Here is a 24,986-nt window from a genome sequence, read left to right as displayed (position 1 = left end):
GGATTTTGGTTTCAGAAACTTTATTAAAATCCTGTGAAATAAAGCAATGTAGAAAAATAACATAAGTATGAATTACCTCTTTCCAATAAAATGTTGATTAAACATTCACAACGCAACACTCAATGTGCTGACTTATGGGATTATGACACGTGTCTGTGATTATCATTCCCAAATTCTCCTGATATAGTTTTAATATGAATCTGAAGAAAATGGTATAGCAATACAGTTTCTAAACAGTTTATAGAAAAAGTTATAGGATAATAGAGAAGGATATAATGCAACATTTACTTCCCCAAAAGAGAAGTAGAAAGCATAGCTGACTGACAAAATCACTGGAGTTCTACATGGCAACAAAATAATATCACATTTTAGCATTTGTTACTCACTAAAGGACTAGAACCTCACCATTCAGAGTAAATCGCAAATGGAAATATCAACTCCTGTCGTGCCAATTAATACCAAATAGTCACAGCTTCAGATTCACAGAATATCATTTTCTGGACACGCACTACTCTTGAACACATGAAAAGCGAAAAGTGTATCATGCATGAGTACTATATATTTTCAGACGTAGTTAAAATCATCGCAAAACAAACAAGTACAAAAACATGTAGCTAGCTATATGTTAGTCCTTACCTCATGCTTTCTTACCATGGTAGGTAAGGGCAGGACGGCAACTCTAAACACCCTTTCAGAGGAGTAACGTTACAGTTACACACTGATAAACACTAGGGTTTGAAGACCATGGGGATTTGGATTCCAAGCACCATGACTGTATAGTAATTCTACTTCCTGGGTGGGGGTGTAGGAGGCGGCGGTGGGGGAGGAGTGAAGGGGTACGGAGGCTGCCCTATGAAGCTCATGAGAGGGGGCTGTGGCGGGGCCATCAGCTGGGCCATGAGGGGCTTGGGCCCTACTGGAGGTGGAGGAGCTGGACCGAACACACCCTGGGGCTGACTGGACTGATTCTGGCCCCCACCACTACTACCCCTAGGGGCCCCATTAGCTGCTCCCCCAGCCCTGGAGCTGTACTGGGTACCACCACCACCACCACCATAGCTCTGGTATTGGTCGGCCCCCCCGGAGCCGTAACTCCCCCGGCTGACCCTGCTTCGGTCCCTGTTGGAGGAAGAGGATGAGGACCTAGGGTCTCCATCCCGACCCCCGCCACTGCGCCCGTCCCGGCTAAAACTGCTGCCGCGGCTGTCTGGCTTGTTACCCCCGCTGACGGAGCGCAAGCGACGCTCACACACGTCCTGGAACATCATGTTGGGGTTGTTGGCGCTGGAGCCGCCGCCACGGTAACGCATCCTGCCACCTGGAGAAGAACATTCACATAGGAGGATTAGAATGTCATAATATAAGCTGAAATATTTTAGTTTAAGAATGTCAAACATCATTGGTTACACAGAATGTGTAGTTTATGTTTGGATGTGAGATGGTAAAGGTGATAGAATAGAATAACACCCATTCCTCAATTGAGCCAGCATAGTATGGTTCGGGTTGACCCTATAGTGTGAATCAAGCCAGTCTCACCACCTCCTCCCCCATGTCCAGAGTTAACCAGCTGCAGCAGTTTGGGATTGATGGCCTGCCGGGCCTCCTCCAGGACTCGGACCAGGTCCCTGGCCTGGCGCAGGTTACCCGGGGTGAAGAAGGTGTAGGCCGTGCCCTTGTTGGTGCTGCGGGCTGTACGGCCGATCCTGTGCACGTAGTCCTCAGACGAGTTGGGGTAGTCATAGTTGATGACAAACTTGATATCCTCCACGTCTTTGGGGGAAAAGTGGTTTTGAGAGGTGGGAGAGGAAGATGATGGGTGAGGAGGGAGAGATGAGAGAGGAGGGTTAGGAGGGTGAGATGAGAGGAGGGTTTGGAGGGAGAGGAGGGTGAGATGAGGAGGGTTTGGAGGGAGAGGAGGGTGAGATGAGGAGGGTTTGAGAGATGTTTGTACAGTGAGAAAGAAGACAGATGGTAGTCAAACAACACCAAAGCTATGAGAGAAAAGTGGATGATTATTTAGAAATCCATTTCTAATTAATATTGTATAAATATTGATTACCACTTACCTGTCCAATAATAACAGAAGAATAAATATACATGTATCCAAATTGAAGTAGAATAAAAGTGTTAATTCTTGAAGTAAAACCTTTGACATTTATTCAGTTTTGAGTCAAAATATCTTGACTGGAGGCCTAGAGGTTTAGTGGTAAACCCCATCAGAATGTGACAAGAGAGAACCACTCAGCATTAGGAAGGCTTCAGTAGAGATGATGATGTGACATTCTCTGTCTGGACCTTCACCAATGCACACTTTACGCAATCTTACATAATAGTATAACCATTCAGAACATTTAGTTCTACCATGGTAACATGTTCCCTGCTGAGAAATGGTATGAGAAGAATATGGGGAAATGAGTGACAGTACACTGTCAACACGATCAGACCAGAAGAGTAAAAAGTATTTCCAATGTTTCTTTTAAATTCGGATGTTGAAATGACAGTAGAAGGACAAAAAAGTCTGTTTCTCATTACAGAAGCTCTGACAACACTGCTGGGTTGGTCCGAAAACAACACATCTCCTTGGACCTTTCCCCTCTGTTTTCCATAGTTACAAAGGGAGGCCATTTTACTACTCACAGAACCTGCCAAACCTTCATATGTTTCCACCAAGAGAAAATGTGATGGAGTACATGTTGGAGGATAGAGTTCAACACAATTCCTTCAACAAATACCTTTCTGTGACTGACTTCAATATGGATCGATGAAACTACCTGAATGAGTTGATGCGACTGGGGAGGTCGTGGAAGGTGTAGTAGGAAAGGGGGTGTTGAGGTACTTACCCCTTTAGAGTTGTTTTACAAGGGTAGTCAGTCACCCCCTGTCCTGTCCTGATCAGTCCTGGTTCGCTTGGAGGCGCTGGGGGGGAGGGAGAGAGGAGGGGGCCCAAACTAGCCCCCCGTTTCCCCCTCACCCTTCGCATACACCAGCAACGTCGGACATGAGCAGAACCGCTAAACCCCCCCCCCCCCCCCCCCCCCCCAACTGCCGGTTCTGTTGCTCTCTCGCCGAGTTGCAGGACCTCCGCAAATCGATCAGGACTCGATCCAGCCGAGCTCCTAACTCTCCCTGTCTGTCTGCCTTTTGGACGGACGAGCAGAGGGACAGACAGGCACCTCAGGTTGATCCCAAGGAGAGCTCGCTGGAATCACATACCCTCAGTCTATGATGGGGGTCTATGGGGGTGTTTAGGAACCAGATAATCATATACCCTCAGTTTATTGTGGGGGTCTATTTGGGGTGTTTAGGAACCAGAGAAGGAGGAGAATGGGGGGGATGAATCCTTCTGATAACTAGACAAGCCCCTGGCTAGCTGCTAACGTGACTGAGGGCAGCCCCAGTACTGTCTGACACCAGCATGTGCTGGAGCTGCCTTGTGCTGCACAACCCTGAGGGGGAGAGAAAAAGAACAAAGACACAGTCATAGGTAGCTTGGCAAAACCAACATGTCTACTTCCCCTTCTCAGATTCCAGGTTTAACCTATTTAGTTAGGGAGGTGGAATAGGGCACTTCTGTACAAGTTTCAGGGTGGGCATGGGGAGAACTGACTGTCGATTTCACTTAGATGCCCCTAAAACACACCCTACCTAGAAAATACCTGGAGAAAAAATACAGTACTATGAATGATGTAAACATAGAGGAATAATCAAACATAAAATACTGAATATTTGAGATGTTTTCCTTCGTGTTTTGGGTTACATCATATAGGAGACATGAGAGGAGGGTATTGGGGCGAGCACGGGGACACCGCCCCCCCCCCCCCCCCCCCCCCCCCCCCCCCAATCACACCCCCATTTAGGCAGCGTGCCAGAGTGCCCCGGTCGAAGGACGTTTTGGACTGCAGTAACAAGAAACAGACTGTAAAACATTGTGGAGTTGAAGGCCTGGGGGATTGTCAGGCTACTGGTGCTTCTACTTTCCTTCAGAAAGTCATTGACAGAGGTCATGCTGTAGAAAGAGTGATGACCGATTTTCCGTTGTTGTTTACAGGTTCAATAACACCGCTATTACATGTTTGCAGACAAATGCATGATTTTGTCATTGCAAATCTTAAACCTGGAAAACGGGATGGGAAATTATGCAACAACAAAAATCACATTCATTAATTGTGTGTGTTTTTCTCTGAAAATGTTTTTGTTTGTGTGTGTTGGAGAGTGTGTATACGTTTTGAATCTGTATGTTGTGCTCTGTAGGAGTGTAAGTGTGAACACGTGAGTGTGTGTATTCCATGTTGAGAAGACATACCCAGACCGCGAGACGCCACGTCAGTGGCGATGAGGATAGGGGCTTTGCCGCTACGGAATTCTGAAAGTTCAGACAAAATCAAAGGCGTTAGGTAGAAGACTGAAAAAGGAAACAAAAAAACGGAAGAAAACCCCCATACTGAAACACATTTCACCAAAACCAGACTAAAGCATGGCCGTTGAAATGTGACCTACCAGTCAGAACCCAGTCTCTCTCTGGCTGGCTCTTGTCCCCATGGATACACATGGCTGGCCACCTAGAAAACACACCACAACAATGTTGCCATGGGACAGACAGCTGAGACAGCAGAACAGGACGTGATAAGGCAGGCAGTTGTAAGAACAGTTAGACAATTTCTCTACACTCTTATCTGACTAAGAACCCCCAACTGGCTCTTGTTTTGCATAGTCAGTATCATAGCTTTGAAAGAGGACTTAAAACCCATTTCTGCAGTCTGTGCTTTCCCTCAGTCTCTCTCTGTCTCACCCATCTCTTCTCATCCTGCGGGTGAGCTCGTCACAGCGCTTCTTTGTCTCCACAAAGATGATGGTCTTGTTCTCCTTCTCAGCCATGATCTCTTCCATCAGCTGGAGCAGCCTGACATCAACAAAAAGACAGAGGAAAGATATAAGGAAAACATCCCTCAATCACTACAATCCCAAGACTAATATTCTCTCACCGTTACAAAAAGATAGCATCCGGCACTCTGTTCCTGTCCATAACCAAGAATACCGAATACTTTTAACTACATTGGTTTCATCCCTTCCAGATCAGCGATGATTAAGGAAAGGAGACATGAACAGAATGCAAAACTAGAGATGGATCTTGTCCATTGGCGGATGGCCTCACTAACTTGTTGTCCTTCTCGTTCTCCATGCAGACGTCTACTATCTGCAGGATGTTGTGGTTGGCGCTGAGCTCCAGAGCTCCTACGTTGATCTGGACATAATCCCGCAGGAAGTCCTCTGCCAGCTGACGCACATCCTTGGGCCAGGTGGCACTCCACATCAGAGTCTGCCGGTCCGGCTGGGGCACAGGGAGAGAACGGTAATGGGGATATTCCTCCTCAGAGGACACTACACTATTACTCTATTCTATAACATGAGTATTTAGTTATTTGCGATGGATTGATATTATATCAACTGTCATTAAGATAGATTGGACAGACAGAGATGATCTACCACCCTCTGTAGTATCCATCTACCTACCCAACAATCCATGAATGGCTATGTATTACACATTCATAATAATTGCCTAATTCCAGGAGATGTGTGTGCGGTTTGCTAAGTATAGCATGTGCCTGGCTTACCCGGATCTGGTCCACGATCTTGCGTATCTGTGGTTCGAAGCCCATGTCCAGCATGCGGTCAGCCTCGTCCAGCACCAGGTAGGTGCAGCGCCGCAGGTTGGTCTTCCCTGCCTCCAGGAAGTCTATGAGACGCCCCGGGGTGGCGATGCAGATCTCTGTACCTATATGGACATAGGATGCAAAGTGTCACAGTTTCAAAAGAGACGCAGAAGAGACCAATTGTGAGATTACTTCCAATACTTGTAACTTTTTCAATCTTAATACTAGTAACTGAAGGGGAAGTGCAGAAAATTAAGCTAAGCTGGGGCCAGGGAGCCAATCAGGTTTTAGATCATCAGAAGTGGAGAGGTCTTGTCTGTAGTAGGCACAAACAATATAAGTAAGTAAGTGAGTAACTTGTAACAGCATTTAATTCAACCCGCAGCTCCTCACCTCTCTCCAGGTCACGTATCTGCGGTCCCTTGGGTGCTCCTCCATAGACACAGGTACTCTTGATGCGGGAGGTCTTGCCATAATCATGAGCCACCTGCTGCACCTGCTGGGCCAACTCTCTGGTCGGGGCCAGGACCAGGCACTGAGGAGAGAGATATCAATACATTTCCTAACCGTTTTAAAGTTTGGGGTCACTTAGAAATGTCCTTGTTCTTGAAAGAAATGCAAATTTTTTGACCATCAAAATAACATCAAATTGATCAGAAATACAGTGTAGGCATTGTTAATGTTGTAAATGACTATCGTAGCTGGAAACAACAGATTTTTTTATGGAATATCTACATAGGCGTACAGAGGCCCATTATCAGCAACCATCACTCCTGTGTTCCAATGGCACGATGTGTTAGCTAATACAAGTTCATAATTTAAAAAGGCTAATTGATCATTAGAAAACCCTTTTGCAATTATGTTAGCACAGCTGAAATCTGTTAGTCTGATTAAAGAAGCAATAAAACTGGCATTTTTTAGACTAGTTGAGTATCTGGAGCATAAGCATTTGTGGGTTTGATTACAGGCTCAAAATGGCCAGAATCAAAGACCTTTCTTCTGAAACTAGTCGGGCTATTCTTGTTCTGAGAAATGAAGGCTATTGCATGCGAGAAATTGCCAAGAAACTGAAGATATCGTACAACGCTGTGTACTACTCCCTTCACAGAACAGCGCAGATTGTCTCTAACCAGAATACAAAGAGTGGGAGGCCCCGGTGCACAACTGAGCAAGAGGACAAGTACATTAGTGTCTAGTTTGAGAAACAGACGCCTCAAGTCCTCAACTGGCAGAATCATTAAATAGTACCCGCAAAACACCAGTCTCAACGTCAACAGAGGCGACTGCAGGATGCTGGCCTTCTAGGCAGAGTTCCTCTGTCCAGAGTCTGTATTCTTTTCCCCCATCTTAATCTTTTCTTTTTATTGGCCAGTCTGAAATATGGATTTTTCTTTGCAACTCCGCCTAAAAGGCCAGCATCAAGGAGTCGCCTCTTCACTGTGTTTTGCAGTTACTATTTAATGAAGCTGCCAGTTGAGGACTTGTCAGGCGTCTGTTTCTCAAACTAGACACCCTAATGTACTTGTCCCCTTGATCAGTTGTGCACCGGGGCCTCCCACTCCTCTTTCTATTCTGGTTAGAAACAGTTTGCGCTGTTCTTTGAAGAAAGTAGTACACAGCGTTGTACGATATCTTCAGTTTCTTGTCAATTTCTCGCATGGAATTGCCTTCATTTCTCAGAACAAGAATAGACTGACGAGTTTCAGAAGAAAGGTCTTTGTTCCTGGCCATTTTGAGTCTGTAATCAAACCCACAAATGCTGATGCTCCAGATACTCAACTAGTATAAAGAAGGCCAGTTTTAATTGCTTCTTTAATCAGAAGCAATAATCAGAAGCAATAACATAATTGCACAAATGTTTTCTAATGATCAATTAGCCTTTTAAAATTATAAACTTGGATTAGCTAACACAACGTAGTATTAGAACACAGGAGTGATGGTTGCTGATAATGGGCCTCTGTACGCCAATGTAGATATTCCATTGAAAAAACAAATCACCCATTTCCAGCTACAATAGTCATATACAACATTAACAATGTCTACACTGTATTTCTGTTATAAAATCCACCCGGCACAGCCAGAAGAGGACTGGCCCCCCCTCAGAGCCTGGTTCCGCTCTAGGTTTCTTCCTAGGTTCCTGCCTTTCTAGGGAATTTTTCCTAGCCACCGTGCTTCTACATCTACATTACTTGCGGTTTGTGGTTTTTGGCTGGGTTTCTTTACAGCACTTTGTGACATCGGCTGATGTAAAAAGGGCTTTATGAATACATTTGATTGAAATTTGACTGATTTCTGATCAATTTGATATTATTTTAAAATGGACAAAAAATTTGATTTTCTTTAAAAAAACAGGGACATTTCTAAGTGACCCAAACTTTTGAACGGTAGTGTATAACCTTTAATAACACATGATATAAAGCTACAGCATACCATAGGTAAGTCTAAACACAACAGAGTTAAGTACACTATAGAAAAGGGCCAAAACATTCTAGTCTCACAGACATGAAATATATGAATAAGTAACCGTGTGCAGTTTCCAGTTGTGTACTCACAATAGGTCCGTCTCCCCTCTCTAGATAGGGCTGATGGTTGATGTGCACAATGGCAGGAAGCAGATACTGCAAGAAAAGGCGCCAAGTAGTACAATGAGGTCATGAGGTATATGTCCCAATCTGACAGTCCAGGGACGTTGGTCCTCATGTGTCAATATGTCTTTGTGTGTTTCAGCTGTCAAATGTTCCTCTGGGAGTTTGTGTTTTTATACTGCAGCTGTTGGTGGGTGTGTGTGTGTGTGTGTGTGTGTGTGTGACAGAAAGAGAGACAGAGATGTTGCAGCTGTCGGTACTGTGCGTGTTGTTGGATTATCATGGCGTCCTTACTGCCAGGGTCTTGCCGGAGCCAGTCTGAGCGATGCCCACCATGTCCCTGCCACTCAGGGCCAGAGGGAAGCCCTGTGACTGGATGGATGTGGGCTCCTTGAAGTCCTGACTCAGTAGCACATCCATTACATACTCTGTCAGCAAAGAGAAACAATTAAAGGAATAGTTAGCTATAGCCAGGGGTGGGCAAACCTTTTGGCTTTTGAAATTCAACCGAGGGCCACACAGATTAATTTTTGACTGATTTGTCAAAATCAATTTGCAGGCCATTATAATTTCAACATACTATGTATTTAGTTTGACGTTCAAGAGTGGCCTGGAGTGTTGTTTTTTTAAAACCCAATAATGTGACCCATGAGCCCCCCTCCCCTTCCCAATAGCCTATGGGGTTAGTTTTTTGTAAGCTTGGGCTGTGTTCCAAGAACTCTTTAAAATGGGTTCAACTTCCTATTCTCATCTCTTTACCGGCATGACTGCTGAAAAGGTGAAGGGACAGGCTATAATATAGGTTCAACAAGTGTCAACTGGTATCTACTGTTGTCTACTTACGGGGAAACTGTGCTTGGTGGAAGCCGGTGATGGCCCTGGGGCAGCCAGTACCTCTGACTGTGATCTCCTTCCTCCTGCGGAACTCATCTATGTCATACTGCAGACACAGACAACAGAGAATCAACAGGCTCAATAGACACACTATGGATAGCATCCTTCTAAGAGCATGTGTATATATTGTGTTTGTGTGTGTACCTGAGTCATGCGCTGGAGCTCTGGGTGCTCATTGTAGAAGTTCTTCTCAAACTTGGGCAGCTCGTCCAGATCCCACTTCTTCTTGCGAAGGCGTTCTCCAGGGTTCCCAAACTTCTTCATAGGGGGAGGGCCGCCCCAGCTACTGGACCCAAACCGAGGCCTATGGAACATGCAGCGAGAGGAGTGATGAAAAATGGGATGAACGATCCATGATTAGTAACACTGCAACATAGTCACTAAATAGGTTCCTGGCCCTTTTAATCTATTTTGAGTTAGTGCAATTTTCCCTGGGTGGGGTGGGGCACCGCCTATAACTATGTTGCAAGCAAGTAGAGTTATTTATCATACACGAACAGGGCGCGTGCACCATGTCTGAGACACGCCCGTGCACGTAGACATTCAGCAAGATAGTTGTGTTTCAACGAACGTCTAACAGCTTTCCAATATATCCCCGTATCATATAAAAAGCACACTTATGACAGATATTCATTCCTACGTGGCTATAACTATATTTCACGTGCTGCAGAAAATATCTGCTTACCCTCTGTCTCGTCCACGGTCTCTATCTCGGTCTCCGTACGACGAACTCCCCCTCATGTCGTCAATAAATAATTGCTTGTAGAAATATTTAAGAGTTGCACGGTGTTGTGCAGTCTCGATACTACAATTCCGATACAATAGATTATGTTATAATGAAAGTGCAATAAAGTTAAACACTTATTTACAAACACAACTTAAAAGGTAAGACGAGCCCTGAAGTTACTGAACAAACCAAAACAGAATTTTGTTTTGCAGTTGCTGCTGCTTCACATCACGTCACGTCAACTCCCCCAGTCACTCCCTCCCTGTGAACGTAAGGTTTTGGGTCGTAACCCCACATAAACAACATGCACGTTTCGTGTCAAAAGGGCGTAGGGCAAATGGAGAATTCGGCGTAGCCTACATTTACATTTTATAGCGTTCATGCCCTAATAATACTTGTGTACAGTTGGTGGCAGTAATACATCTTGTGACAGTGAGTGACGTTCTTGAGGAGAAAGCCTACAAAAGAAGAAGAAAATGGATCCAGGAAGTGCAAGCTAGCTAACCATCTGTCTTGTGTAATAGGTCTAGTTTTCATGTTTCATGAAGATAATATGACATTATATTAGGTAGATTTATATTGTAGAAAGAAATGCCTTTGCTAATACAAAATAGAATAATCGAACGACCAGGTTCGACAGTCGATTTGTTCGCCAGATATCCGCATTTGCAGGTGAGTTGACTGGAGTAGCCAAGCAAACTATTTGTATTTATTTTATTTTATTTAACCTTTATTTACCGTTGAGTTGACTAGTTAGCCAAGCAAACTAGCAGCTGTCATGTCGTAAGCAAGTTGTCATTGTTGAAATTAATCACCATTAAGTAACATATCACTTGCTCTTCATGCTATGACATTTTTATTTTATACCATAGGAAAACGCCCGAGTCTTTCGGTCCAAGCCGGTTGTAGATGTCGACCCGAAGTGCCTCCTATACATACAGCAACGAGAGTTTGCAGCCACAACACCAGCGGACAGTGAGTATAAACCTATAGTTAAATCAATCGGTCAGCCTAGCTTAACATAGTATATTGTTGCGTCCAACGGCTACCTACCTCTACACTGTAGCTAAAAATCCGCTGTATCCACGACCATGACGAAATGTGTCCCTCTGTTTCCCCAGACTCTGTCGCTGTCCTTGGTTCTGATGATGCAACCACCTGCCACCTAGTTCTGGTGCGACACACAGGTACTGCAGTTCTCTATGTAATGTGTGTTTGTAGATACTATGATAGCATCAAGATATGAGCTTCTTAATGTCTGCATTTGTACCATCTTGTAGGAAGTGGAGCTGCTTGCCTGGCTCACTGTGATGGCTCCAGCACGTGGAGTGAGGTTCCCCTCATCGTCAAAGCTGTCACATCTCTGAGCAAGGACCCTGCCAAGGAGGGCAGGTAAGAGATAACACACACCCCCCCCCCCCCACACACACACACACGTAATTGTCCCCTTGCTTCTTTTCCTTCAGGCTGGACCTCCACCTCGTTGGAGGATTTGATGATGAGTCAAAGACGTCCCACAAACTCAGCCTTAACCTATTGTGTACGTGAATCTCCTTCTCTTCCCTCCTGTTTGAATGCAACTGCCACAGTGGCAACACCATTATCAGGCTGCATAGAGAAACTACAACCCTTCTATTGTGTTTTGCAGCGGCCTTCCAGAGACAGAAAGAGGATATTCACCTAGAGACCTGCTGCATCACAGGTACATGTTTCCACTCTGTTATATTCTCTCTCAGCCTGTTTTTCTTTATACAACCCAGAGCTATATATGTAGAGAGTTTGGCTGCCATGTTAGCACAGGGGCCATGTTAGCACAGGGGCCATGTTAGCACAGGGGCCATGTTAGCACAGGGGCCATGATCGAACGGCTGCCATGTTAGTGCCTTTTATTCTTGAAGTTTTGGTGATGTAACAATACGAGAGCGCCTCCGACAATTCCCAATGAAATGACCCCTGTAAACATGCAAAGCAGGAGAGCGAATTTAATATGTTTTTATTGATTCGCATTCGAGGTGTATCCAAGTCTGTACTGTGTTGTGGTGTCAACAAATTGCATATCTTCTTTCAGTGGACATATTCATAGTTTTCAAAACCTATCTGAAATAAACAGCACAACGCGGAAGTGTCAATTATCACTTAGCAACAGCTATGGAGGAGGAAGTGGCGCTCTCGGGAACGTTCAGACAGAAACCCTAATTGGCCCAACTCTCTGTATATCTGACTCTGCCCCTACCTATCTTGAGGCTCTTTCTCTTTTTTCCACTTGCAGAGATGAATGACGTCTTAGTGGACGGAGCGCACAGACCGGGTGTGCATGGCATAGGTACTGTATCTACACTGCAAATAAATTCACCTTTTGTGTAGCACACAGTTTATAGTATGGCATTAACTGTTTGTCTGCAGGTATAAATATTAAAACAGGGGAGGTGTTCCCCGCCTCGTTTCCTTACAAAGGACCCGCGGAGGAGCTGCGATCAGCACGGACATTCACTGGGGGACAGGTAGGGACTTCCGCATAGATATAGAACCTTAAATAGGCTGATGTCATAGAGCCACTATGCATCAGATTGGCAAATTTGTCCGCATTTTTAGCTGGGTCCTGCTCTAATTGGGACGTCAAGTAGAACTAGAATTCCTGTCTACTGCTATATTGTCTATGCTCTTGCACATCATCTCTGACACTATGTGAAGGATCGATATAAAGAAAGATCAAAGATGACACATTGAATGGCTTGTGGAGTGTCTGGATAGAACCCATGCGCCAGTTGCTAACTACTCTTCATCAGACAGTCATATAACATTGTAATTGTATCTCCACAGATGGCTGATATATATGACTCGAACAAAGGAGTTGTGAAGATAGGCCCATGTAAGTGGTCCCCGAATCTAGATATTTCCTTCTGGCTGTCGCAAGACGATGACACCATCTTAAAGGTAAGGTGTAAGAAAATAATACATTACTAATATTGATCCCACAATCACTAGAACTTTAGTTGTATGTCCCTTTAAAACCTTTTTGACAACCTCTGTGTTATAGTCCCTGTTTCTGTCAACACTGATACTATGCAACATTCATTGTATGTTATCAGTATACACACTGATATGTTACTCCCCTGATGTTTTTTTTTTTTCCCCCACCTCCCGACCAGTACCTATCCACGTCCCCTACGGCTGAGCCACCACACTTTGTCCAGCACATCAAGTCCACCATCCAGTTCCTCCTGGAGCACCCCAGTTCAGACAGCGTCTTCCCTGGAGGACAGCCCCAGCACTACCGCAGAACAGAGCAGGGGGACTGGGAGAATGTTAACCAGACATAAAGGGCTTGAGACCCTTCTCTAACCCCCTATTACTTTGACTTTCCCTGGAATCTGTCCGGAAATGGAATCACTCCTTAACTTCTGGAAGACAAGACACTGTGACCCTCCTCTTTACGCCATTGTGGGTGTCACATGTTATTGTTTTTTTGACTTGGTACCAGTACTACCTGTATATAGCCTCTTTATTTTAATTTTATTGTTGCTCTTTTATTTTTTACTTTTGTTTATTTAGTAATTATTTTTCTTAAATGCATTGTTGGTTAAGGGCTTGTAAGTAAGCATTTTACAGTAAGGTAAAATTGTATTCGGCGCATGTGACAAATAAAATTTGATTTATCCGTGGTAGCTATGTACAGTACAGAGCTATCTGGATTGAACCCCAGTGCTGTATCTATGGACTGTCTGTCTCATAGTTTACCAAACTTATTTTAAATCGACAATACAAATGTCCACTCCCACAGAGAGTGCTCTGGTCAGAGGGTGCGCTCGCCCCGAGGGGCTAACAAGACAAGGCCCCGGCCCAAAGAGATTTTTCCGAAGGCTGGAAAAACCAAGCCCGATTCGCGGGCGGGCATGAAAGAAAGCGCACCCATAAATATCAGGACCAGCACACATACCGCTCACAGCATGAAGCCAAACCACAAAACATAAATAACGAAAAGCAAAACATAGAATAATCACATCCTACCCTCACCCCTGATTGGCGGACATCAAACATTTGCCCTGTACATTTCTGTTTCAACACTCATAAATTCCGCCCTTCCGACAGCCACAGATGAACCCATCTTTCTCAATAACTCATCATTCTACCATGGTGTCTCACTAGGGACTTGAACCTCCCCAACTGCAACATTTCTGCTGAAATTGCCTTAAAAATAACATTTATTTTGTTTACTTGACTGGCTGGCCCCAGTGAAGACAGGACAGGCGGAGCTCTTGTGTATTTGTCCCAAATGGCACCCTTTTCCCTATTTAGTGCAGTCATAGGGCCATAGGGCTCTGGTCAAAAGTAGTGCACTATGTAGGGACTGGGGTACAATTTGGGACAGATTATATCTTTCTATTACTGATGATTGTTGTTGGGATGTTTTAATTCTTGAGTTGGCGAAGGTCTGCACCTACGCGGTCTGTTGGATTGCACAATGTGTTCATCTGAGTCCTACTATGCTATTACCTGGTGTAGTCATGTTATCCAGTAGCTGTAGATGTACCCTTACTGGACAAAACATTAAGAACACCTTCCTAAAATTGTTTCCTTTTGCCCTCAGAACAGTGGCTGCTTGCTATTTCTTTGTCACATTTTAGCTAGGCAGGTTAGGAGAATGAGGTTAAGGTTGGGGAAATGGTTAGGATTAGCTAAAATGTTACAAGGAAACAGAAAACATCCACGCAAGAAGGTATGGAGTGGCAACCAATCAAATTTGCATCAATGACTAAGGTTTGTCAGGATCAATTTTGAAAACCTTTAAAAAACATATTTCATGAACCCGAATTCCAAATAACATGGGTATGTGGCAGGTCTCTTAACTTAGTTTGAGAAAAGCTAAGGTTTTGGTTCAAATATGGCTGAGTTATTGATAAATCAATCTTTATCAATGGACACATTTTCCTTTCTAAATTCATTTCACAGTGGCCTATCAACTTGAAACTTTTTAGGGCCACCAAAGACATTGCCATGATGAACCATCATAAGGAAACTACTGTATTAACAATTCACTTTTTTGACTATGTCATGAGTTTTACTAAGGTTGGATGTCTTGTGTTTATAGCCATGGTGATCAACTGCACTGATGGAGTGGAAATCACAGAATATATATGTGGTAGTTACAGCAGAGAAATACACTGCTCAAAAAAATAAAGGGAACACTAAAATAACACATCCTAGATCTGAATGAATGAAATATTCTCATTAAATACTTTTTTCTTTACATAGTTGAATGTGCTGACAACAAAATCACACAAAAATTATCAATGGAAATAAAATTTATCAAACCATTGAGGTCTGGATTTGGAGTCACACTCAAAATTAAAGTGGAAAACCAGGCTGATCCAACTTTGATGTAATGTCCTTAAAACAAGTCCAAATGAGGCTCAGTACTGTGTGTGGCCTCCACGTGCCTGTATGACCACCCTACAATGCTTGGGCATGCTCCTGATAAGGTGGTCTCCAGAGGGATCTCCTCCCAGACCTGGGCTAAAGCATCCGCCAACTCCTGGACAGTCTGTGGTGCAACTTGGCGTTAGTGGATGGAGCGAGACATGATGTCCCAGATGTGCTCAATTGGATTCAGGTCTGGGTAACGGGCAGGCCTGTCCATAGCATCAATGCCTTCCTCTTGCAGGAACTGCTGACACACTCCAGCCACATGAGGTCTAGCATTGTCTTGCATTAGGAGGAATCCAGGGCCAACCGCACCAGCACATGGTCTCTGAGGATCTCATCTCGGTACCTAATGGCAGCCCCCCAAAGAAATGCCACCCCACACCATGACTGACCCACCGTCAAAACGGGCATGCTGGAGGATGTTGCAGGCAGCAGAACGTTCTCCACGGCGTCTCCAGACTCTGTCACGTCTGTCACGTGCTCAGTGTGAACCTGCTTGCATCTCTGAAGAGCACAGGGCACCAGTGGCGAATTTGCCAATCCTGGTGTTCTCTGGAAAATGCCAAACGTCCAGCATGGTGTTAGGCTGTAAGCACAACCCCCACCTGTGGACGTCGGGCCCACCCTCATGGAGTCTGTTTCTGACCGTTTGAGCAGACACATGCACATTTGTGGCCTGCTGGAAGTCATTTTGCAGGGCTCTGGCAGTGCTCCTCCTTGCACAAATGCGGAGGTAGCGGTCCTGCTGCTGGGTTGTTGCCCTCCTACGGCCTCCTCCACGTCTCCTGATGTACTGGCCTGTCTCCTGGTAGAGCCTCCATGCTCTGGACACTATGCTGACAGACACAGCAAACCTTCTTGCCACAGCTCGCATTGATGTGCCAATCTGGATGAGCGGCACTACCTGAGACTCTTGTGTGGGTTGTAGACTCCGTCTCATGCTGCCACTAGAGTGAAAGCACCGCCAGCATTCAAAAGTGACCAAAACATCAGCCAGGAAGCATAGGAACTGAGAAGTGGTCTGTGGTCACCACCTGCAGAACCACTCCTTTATTGGGGGTGTCTAGCTAATTGCCTATAATTTCCACCTGTTGTCTATTCCATTTGCACAACAGCATGTGAAATGTATTGTCAATCAGTGTTGCTTCCTAAGTGGACAGTTTGATTTCACAGAAGTGTGATTGACTTGGAGTTACATTGTGTTGTTGAAGTGTTCCCTTTATTTTTTTGAGCAGTGTATTTGGGTGTGAGAGATTGTAGTGCCGAAGATCTACAGGAAGTTTTGAGAGAAGGGGTTCCATCCTCCCAGGCTGACGGTCTGGTTTAGGATCGTTAAGGGCCAAAGTAGTGGGATGGGGTGGTGGATTTGGGGGGATAGTGTATAGGTGCAGTGTTAGATGGTGGTGCAATTCAAGATTTCCCAATCCCCTTTTCTTTATTTTAGGACCAATGTGTAATCCGCATTGTGAAAGGCAGGTAGCCTAAAGGTTAGTGTTGTGACAGTTACCGAAAGGTCGCTGGTTCGAAAACCCAATCCGACAATGTGAAATATTTCTATGTGACCTTGAGCAAGGTACAGCCCACACATGGCCCCAATATGCAACACAGCATCTAGTCTATTTAAAATTCAGAAGATTTTAAAAAGATAAATATATTTCAACTTTTCATTATTATTCCATGTTTATGTATTTTATGGCTTTTGAATTTGAAAGACATACCGGCTCATTTTCCTCGAAGCCCACACATGGCCCATGTTTTCCCTTTGAGGACCCCAGCCAAATAATGGTAATTCAATGCAACAAAAAAAGCTAACAATTTAGAATGGGCTGAAGATGGACCAGCCTATCAAGCATTTGTCAGAACTCTCCCATGACCAGTCAGCTGTTTATGTCTTATAATGTGTCCTCTTACTGTTATTTCTGATGTGGAATAAAAACAACAATTCCTAATAGATGGGCCTCCTGTGTCTTTATTACTCAATATCTATCCATTGTTTTATTGTTTCTTAGAAATTGAGTGTTTTTCATTTGGTTTTTGATTAGATTGTTTGCTGAAAATATGTTTACATTTTGATCGCTAAACTATTTAGCCTTGGTATCGCCCAAAAGAGGGTCGCTTTTTCTTTTTACCCAGCTGTTTTTTATTATTTGGTACATCCCATTTGCTGACCTGTACACACAAGATGGCAGCTTCGTTGGAAGAAGAATTTGAAGATGCGCCCGATGTGGAGCCTTTAGAACCAACATTGAAAAACATTATAGAGCAGAAATCTCTGAAATGGATATTTGTTGGAGGCAAAGGTGGCGTTGGCAAAACAACATGCAGGTAGGCCGATACAAAATAGTGCTTTGTCACTATTAGCTAACGTCACTAGCAAAATGAATGGCCTAGCCAAGTATAGATATCTAGCCAGGTAGCGTAGCTTGTTCAATACCGCTAGCCCGACGTTCAATTAATGTTTCTTTATTGACATTAATTTACCATCAGCGTAGCTCTTATTTCAGTGGGAAACACAGTGAGCTAACGTTAGCTAGTTATATGGTTAGCTAAAATGACAATAATAGCTAGCAACTGTAGCTAACTGGTTAGCTAGCTGTCAAATTAATAAGACTGTCATTACTTACTACGTTAGCTAGCAATCCAGCGAGTTTTAAACAGTTCTGAACAATCTTTTACATTAACAGCAAGCATCAGGTTAGCAAACTCTGCTATCTATCTAACGTTATCTAGCTAACTAGTTTTAGCTAGACACTACCATCAACTCAACATGGACCATCACTTTCAAACACCAACTTCAAAGTTCGGTGGTTAAATTTGTCAGTTTCATGTGAAGCTGATTTTTATTTAATTGAGACGACATGTTTCTAATGTAGTAACGTATACATACGTAAACAATTTCTAACTGAAGGGTTGAAAAAGATAACTGTCTGTCTTGTTTGTCTGTGCTCGTGTCTGTCTATCAGTGTATATGTCTATGGTCATATTTGTCTGTCAGTGCGTGCTCATGACATTTCTGTCTATGTGTGCTAATGTTTCCGTCTGTCCTTTGCCCCCACAGCTGCAGTCTGGCTGTACAGCTGGCTGCGGTGCGTGACAGCGTGCTCATCATCTCCACTGACCCGGCACACAACATCTCAGATGCCTTTGACCAGAAGTTCTCAAAGGTGCCCACAAAAGTCCAGGGCTACGAGAACCTCTTCGCTATGGTATGTCAGCATTAGACCCAGTCTCTTTGCCCCAGTTTTTCTCTGTCTACACTACAGACTGGTGATGTCGCTTTCTGCAGTATGCACTCACTTACTGGGTTTTGAGAATGAGTAGAGGCAAAGAGCTGGTTTGTCAGTCTACCTCCTCACCGTCAATATATTCATAGAAGTCGACTTAGGAGAGCTTATGTTGACTTGAGGGTGACATTCAGCAAGCTTTGTTTGGAGAATGACACAGGCAAGACTAAACTCTTATTTCACACAATAGTTTGTGTTTCACACACAATCTAGCCATCAGTATTAAAAAAAAGTCCTGCAAGCAAAGTCTGTTTTTCCCTAAGATGGAGATTTTCTCTTTCCTCCTGTGTCTTGCCCTAACCTCTGCTCTGTCTGTGTTGTCTGTCTGTGTGTGTGCCCCTGCAGGAGATTGATCCCAGCCTGGGTGTGGCGGAGCTCCCAGATGAGTTCTTTGAAGAGGATAACATGCTGAGTATGGGCAAGAAGATGATGCAGGAGGCCATGAGTGCCTTCCCCGGCATCGACGAGGCCATGAGCTACGCAGAGGTCATGAGGTATGGAGACGCACACACAGAGGTCATGAAGTCAACACTTAATGGCTCTCCACATAGTTATCGATACACATTGTGCTTTGAGTGTTTTTTAAAAGTTCTTTAAATTCAGTGAATCATTGGTTATGTTCAGTTTCTGTGCTATAATGCACCATATACATGGATGATAGTGTGGCTGTTGGTCTGTACTTGTGGTGGTAGAAATTAGTTGGGCTGCTGTTATTGGGCTTTATTGTCACCCGAATCAAATTCATACGTCTGGGTTAGCTTAACCCTTTTCCTACAATTTCCACGGCCATAATTTAAAAAAATACTTCTGTTTAAATGAAATATGTTTTTTTTGCAAAGGGCCTCAATCCACCGCATCTGCCGATATTGCCCTTCCGCACTTGCGGTGAAAGGTGGCAAAGCTAGAGCGGTGTTTGTCAGACCATTAGACATCCCGAAAATCGGTCTTCTCACGAATATGTCTGTAGTGTCTGAAGGGCTTGGCCTACAAACTGAGAGTCGCACGAACACGATGGTGTTCTCCATTTTGCTCTACGACCCCCACAAGTATCACGGGACTCATCTGAAGTCGTTACTGCCTCTTCTGCCTGTAGCGTCCAAGCAGTTTGGGCTACACACTAATATGACCACAAACACACACATGTCTCTAGGACACTCACACGACTCGTATGAAGGTCCCCCTGTACGGGATTTAAAAAGTAGTTTATTTCCTAAAATAAGAATAGATCTCTCTTATATCTCTCAGATATAGGATGGACAAACTTCCTTAGTATAGTAAAAAAAATATGTTCCAAGTAATGGATCTGTTATTCAATGTGTTTAATAGCTGTAATGCCAAACTTAATGTTTCACCAAATCTTTTGTGTGTGTGTGTGTGTGTGTGTGTGTGTGTGTGTGTGTGTGTGTGTGTGTGTGTGTGTGTGTGTGTGTGTGTGTGTGTGTGTGTGTGTGTGTGTGTGTGTGTGTGTGTGTGTGTGTGTGTGTGTGTGTGTATGTATGTTTATTTATTTATTATTATTATTTTTACGTTAAGGCAGCGGTTCCTAAATCATATTTTCTTGGTCACATACACATGGTTAGCAGATGCTAATGCGAGTGTAGCGAAATGCTTGTGCTTCTAGTTCCGACAGTGCAGTAATATCTAACAAGTGATCTAACAAATTCACAACAACTACCTTATGCACACAAGTGTAAAGGGACGAATTAGAGTATGTACATACAAATATATGGATGGCCGTGCGGCATAGGCAAGATGCAGTAGATGGTATAGAGTACAGTATATACATGAGATGAGTAATGTAGGGTATGGAAACATTATATAAAGTGGAATTGTTCAAAGTGACTAGTGATACATTTATTACATCCAAGTATTAAAGTGGCTAGAGATTTGAGTCAGTATGTTGGCAGCAGCCACTCAATGTTAGTGATGGCTGTTTAACAGTTTGATGGCCTTGAGATAGAAGCTGTTTTTCAGTCTCTCGGCCCCCGCTTTGATGCACTAGTTTAGTTTCTGGGGGGGTTCTACTAAGCTAAAATAGATTTGTTTTAAGATGGTCACACCAAGGATCATTTAGCTATTTGAATTTTAAGACCCGTTACCGTTAAGGCAGGGTTTTCCAAACTGTTTTGTTTTTTACTCTAACATTACACAGCTGATTCAAAGCTTGATGATTAGTTGATTTATTTTAATCAGTTGTGTAGTTCTAGGGCAAAACAAAACTCTGCCTTAATAAGGGGTCTTCAAATTCATAATCAAATAGCTAAATCATCTTAAAACAAATATATATGTTAGTAGAACCCCCCCCCCCCCCCCCCCCCCCCCCCAGCTTAGAAACTAGAGGGTTAATAAGGTTATATTGACTAACTCCAGTATTCCTCAGTCATACTCTTTTCCTCTCCATTCAGGTTAGTGAAAGGCATGAACTTCTCTGTGGTGGTGTTCGACACTGCCCCCACTGGCCACACGCTACGTCTGCTCAACTTCCCCACCATAGTGGAGAGAGGCCTGGGACGACTCATGCAGATCAAGAACCAGATTAGTCCCTTCATCTCACAGGTAAGGTCTACTAGCCCTAAACCAGATCAGCCTCTTCATCTCACAGGTAAGGTCTACTAGCCCTAAACCAGATCAGCCCCTTCATCTCACAGGTAAGGTCTACTAACACTAAACCAGATCAGCCCCTTCATCTCACAGGTAAGGTCTACTAGCCCTAAACCAGATCAGCCCCTTCATCTCACAGGTAAGGTCTACTAACACTAAACCAGATCAGCCCCTTCATCTCACAGGTAAGGTCTACTAGCCCTAAACCAGATCAGCCCCTTCATCTCACAGGTAAGGTCTACTAGCCCTAAACCAGATCAGCCCCTTCATCTCCTAGGTAAGGCCTACTAGCCCTAAACCAGATCAGCCCCTTCATCTCCTAGGTAAGGCCTACTAGCCCTAAACCAGATCAGCATCTTCATCTCCTAGGTAAGGCCTACTAACCCTAAACCAGATCAGCATCTTCATCTCCTAGGTAAGGCCTACTAACCCTAAACCAGATCAGCATCTTCATCTCCTAGGTAAGGCCTACTAACCCTAAACCAGATCAGCCCCTTCATCTCACAGGTAAGGTCTACTAGCCCTAAACCAGATCAGCCCCTTCATCTCCTAGGTAAGGCCTACTAGCCCTAAACTAGATCAGCCTCTTCATCTCACAGGTAAGGTCTACTAACCCTAAACCAGATCAGCCCCTTCATCTCACAGGTAAGGTCTACTGACTGTTGATTTTAATTCTGTGTTAAGCATGAAGCTCTAGTTGCTCTGTTTTTATTGACCAGTGTTGCTGTCTGAGTCGGTAGCATCAGTTCTCTTATTGTTGCCACTTGTGCATGATCCTTCTCTCTAGTTCTTGCTCACTCTTTCTCCCCCGTAGATGTGTAACATGCTGGGTCTGGGAGACATGAACGCAGACCAGCTGGCCTCTAAGCTGGAGGAGACCCTACCAGTCATCCGCTCTGTCAGTGAGCAGTTCAAAGACCCTGTAAGTCAGACCAACACCGACCCATTTAGAAACATCGATCTCCTTAACAATGCTTTACCAAACATCTTCGCTCTAGGAAAACATTGTGGTGTGTATATACACCTGCATTATGTACATTTGATTGATAACTCCACATTGTGAAGTAGAGTGGTTATTTGAGTATTGTGTGTTAATTATAGTTTTTGGAGTCCGTATAGTGACTATGTCTCTACTTGTGTTTGACGCCTCTCTCCGCTCCTCCCCACACACCCTCATAGGAACAAACAACGTTTATCTGTGTGTGCATCGCCGAGTTCCTGTCCTTGTACGAGACGGAGCGCCTGATCCAGGAGCTGGCCAAGTGTCGCATCGACACGCACAACATTATCGTCAACCAGCTGGTGTTCCCCGACTCAGACCGGCCATGCAAGATGTGCGAGGCCCGCCACAAGATCCAGTCCAAGTACCTGGACCAGGTAAAGCACAGCATAAGTAGTCTTCATGTTGTCAATGGCAGTAGTCTGTCACCACGTGCTCTGCCCCTACAATGGTGTCCTAACCTTTATTTTCTGTCCCAGATGGAGGATCTATATGAAGATTTCCACATAATCAAGTTACCGCTGCTGCCCCACGAGGTACGGGGGTCTGAAAAAGTCAACACCTTCTCAATGCAACTCCTGGAGCCCTACATCCCCCCTACCAAGTGATTGACCTCTGACTCCCAGTCTGAACTCACCATCTCCGTCCCCCTTGACCCCAGCCTCACTCCTGCATTACAGCAACCCAGCAAGAACATCCTCTTCATCTTCAGGAACCTAAACCACTACAGCAAGAACGATACTCACACAGGGGGCGGACAACACAGAACACCAGGACACACAACCACCTGCTCCTGTTGTAGGCCTACAGTCTAAAAGAGAAAGGAGGATCCACATGTGATTTATCTCTCTTTTCACTTTTCATCATTCTATCATTCTATCCATACCATTCTATCCATCTTGTCTCACCAGGGAAAAGATGAACTATTCCTAAAGAATGTAACTTTTCCCAGAGGAACACTCAAGGCCCCCCCTCCTCCTCTTCCTTCCTGCCTCCCTCATCCTATTTTTCCTTCCATATTCCAGCCTCAGTAATGTACAAGTGAAACTATCCTTAATGGCTGAGTTTGGTGTCTGGTGCCGCTGCTGTGTTTTTCAGTATAAAACAGCTTTGAGACGATGGACTGCATCTTTGGTTTTTACCATGTGATTTAATTAGACTGTATCTGTTTGGTTTGCATCTGAAATGGCACCCTATTCCCTGTATAGTGCATTATTGCCACACATTTTGACCAGGGCCCTGGTCAAAAGTAGTGCACTATATATAGGGAATAGGGTGCCATTTTGGATGCACATTCTGACTTCTTAATGCCCTCCATTGTGGGAATGGAAAATAATATGAGTAGTGGGAGAGTTTAGTCTGTTTTGGATGAAGGTGGGTGTGTGATGCAGGGTGAGGACTTACGACCCCAGGGTGAATAGTCACTATGAAGAGGGATATAGGCCTAGAGGGAAGGGTTTTCAGATCATGTTATATTTCTGTCCCACCAATCCCATCAGTCCACTGACCAGCCTTAGAAGGGCATTTGAATACTTGAGTAATAATAGCATGGACATACTTAACTACATTATTTGACCAAAATGTTCTCACGCACCACATGTTTATGGTGTAAATAGCATGTCCCCACCTACATTTAGTTCAGCTCTTGGATAAAGAAATTATATTTATTGATCACTGAGCAGTGTCATTCATCTATAATCTACAGTATCAGATGGCTACTTGTAATTATTTTATGCCAATGTCATTGTTTTCCCTACTCTAGGAGGCCACTGAAGCAGTCTTTGTGTAAAGCTTTTAAAGTGCTACTTTTCTCTCTAGCCTGGTTGAACCAGACTGAATGCTGCACTCACCATTGAGTACAGTGTTCAGCCTGGGTGGGGGGGGACTTAGCCTGGTTAAACACATCTCTTTCTCCCTGGTCAAAAGTAGTGCATTTTATATAGGGAATGGTGTGCTGTTTCAGACACACCCTGTCTGTTGTGTAGAGGGCTCTCTATTTGAGTCATTATTTAGACATCATTCAGTGTGGGATTTTTGTGTTGCCTGCATTTTTGCATTAGTGCACAATTGGCACAGCTTCTTTGTGATCCACAGGCAAAATGTCCCACTAGCTGTCAATTTGACTTGTCATCAAGATATTCACACACCAGAAGTGGTCATTATACTACCAGCTATAGCCCCATAATCTCTGCAGTAGCAACACAGGTCTTGGAAGGGTCCTTTTGATTTGATTTTGTCCATGCAATGTTATTAATGCTTCAAGTTATGCATACACCCCCCCCCCCCCCCCCCCCCAGGCAATTGTTAAACTTACGAAATAAAAACCAAACATGTCTAATTCGCAGGGAGATTTTTGGTTGTGTTTTTATTTATTAACACAGCTTTCATAACCAAATAATGTTACGGACGCAGGCGACCCCCAAGACGCAGCCGGGACACGCATGGATGGTCTGCGGTACAACATGCCTTGTTGAACAACAGATTCGTCTTGACAGGTCCTGACTTTGTGGGTGACTTCTACGCTCAGAACCTGCAAACAACAAGCCTCCTGTTGAGCTGACACTGTTTTGTAGAATTCATTCAAATTTGTCAATGGACTGGAAAAAAACACTTGCCTCGATCAAAAACATAACGCACCATAAACTTTTTCTAATATAAGCACAATTTAATAAATATTACCATACTGTTACATGGTTTAGTCTTTTATCAGTGGCAGTCTGACTATTTCCTGTTTTCCAATACTTGTTTTCTTCTAGTTTTTACGCACTTGCGTTTTTGACATTGTGTAGCTCTCCGCGGGCGGTCGCTTGTGGTCCATCA

At 44.1% G+C, this 24,986-nt stretch overlaps 3 protein-coding genes across 3 annotated transcripts; 2 read left to right on the top strand and 1 right to left on the bottom strand.

Moving 5' to 3' along the window:
• Positions 1-3: 3 nt before the first annotated feature.
• LOC110493445 (probable ATP-dependent RNA helicase DDX17) lies at positions 4-10,114 on the bottom strand. Its single transcript, XM_021567712.2, has 13 exons — positions 9,816-10,114; positions 9,275-9,434; positions 9,080-9,176; positions 8,531-8,664; positions 8,204-8,269; positions 6,045-6,186; positions 5,613-5,773; positions 5,157-5,329; positions 4,790-4,900; positions 4,498-4,559; positions 4,304-4,363; positions 1,537-1,770; positions 4-1,318 (listed from the first exon to the last, which is right to left on the bottom strand). The coding sequence occupies exons 1-13, from the start codon at positions 9,869-9,871 to the stop codon at positions 786-788; spliced, it is 1,989 nt and encodes a 662-aa protein (XP_021423387.2). The 5' UTR covers positions 9,872-10,114; the 3' UTR covers positions 4-785.
• A 215-nt stretch (positions 10,115-10,329) lies between these two features.
• Positions 10,330-13,558, top strand: ntan1 (N-terminal asparagine amidohydrolase). The gene is given in 10 exon segments (NM_001165247.1): positions 10,330-10,529; positions 10,730-10,832; positions 10,979-11,044; positions 11,138-11,249; positions 11,324-11,397; positions 11,506-11,559; positions 12,127-12,180; positions 12,261-12,358; positions 12,678-12,791; positions 13,007-13,558. Coding segments are annotated over 10 exon segments (927 nt in total). The 5' UTR covers positions 10,330-10,448; the 3' UTR covers positions 13,178-13,558.
• A 3,866-nt stretch (positions 13,559-17,424) lies between these two features.
• LOC110493447 (ATPase GET3) lies at positions 17,425-24,514 on the top strand. The gene is made up of 7 exons (XM_036949364.1): positions 17,425-17,606; positions 18,340-18,487; positions 18,911-19,059; positions 20,971-21,121; positions 21,981-22,088; positions 22,346-22,543; positions 22,646-24,514. The coding sequence occupies exons 1-7, from the start codon at positions 17,464-17,466 to the stop codon at positions 22,772-22,774; spliced, it is 1,026 nt and encodes a 341-aa protein (XP_036805259.1). The 5' UTR covers positions 17,425-17,463; the 3' UTR covers positions 22,775-24,514.
• The last annotated feature ends 472 nt before the right edge of the window (positions 24,515-24,986 follow it).

The sequence above is a fragment of the Oncorhynchus mykiss genome, chromosome 17 (assembly GCF_013265735.2).
Source record: "Oncorhynchus mykiss isolate Arlee chromosome 17, USDA_OmykA_1.1, whole genome shotgun sequence".
NCBI classification, from domain to species: Eukaryota; Metazoa; Chordata; class Actinopteri; order Salmoniformes; family Salmonidae; genus Oncorhynchus; species Oncorhynchus mykiss.
This window is presented reverse-complemented; position numbering and strand designations above follow the sequence as displayed.

Coding starts and splice junctions, on each gene's coding strand:
- LOC110493447 (XM_036949364.1), top strand. CDS start 17,464: ATGGCAGCTTCGTTGGAAGAAGAATTTGAAGATGCGCCCGATGTGGAG. Junction 18,488..18,910: donor ACGAGAACCTCTTCGCTATG/GTATGTCAGCAT, acceptor GTGCCCCTGCAG/GAGATTGATCCCAGCCTGGG. Junction 22,544..22,645: donor AGTCCAAGTACCTGGACCAG/GTAAAGCACAGC, acceptor TTTCTGTCCCAG/ATGGAGGATCTATATGAAGA.
- LOC110493445 (XM_021567712.2), bottom strand. CDS start 9,871: ATGAGGGGGAGTTCGTCGTACGGAGACCGAGATAGAGACCGTGGACGA. Junction 9,177..9,274: donor AGCTCCAGCGCATGACTCAG/GTACACACACAA, acceptor CTGTGTCTGCAG/TATGACATAGATGAGTTCCG. Junction 4,364..4,497: donor GAGAGACTGGGTTCTGACTG/GTAGGTCACATT, acceptor CTGAACTTTCAG/AATTCCGTAGCGGCAAAGCC.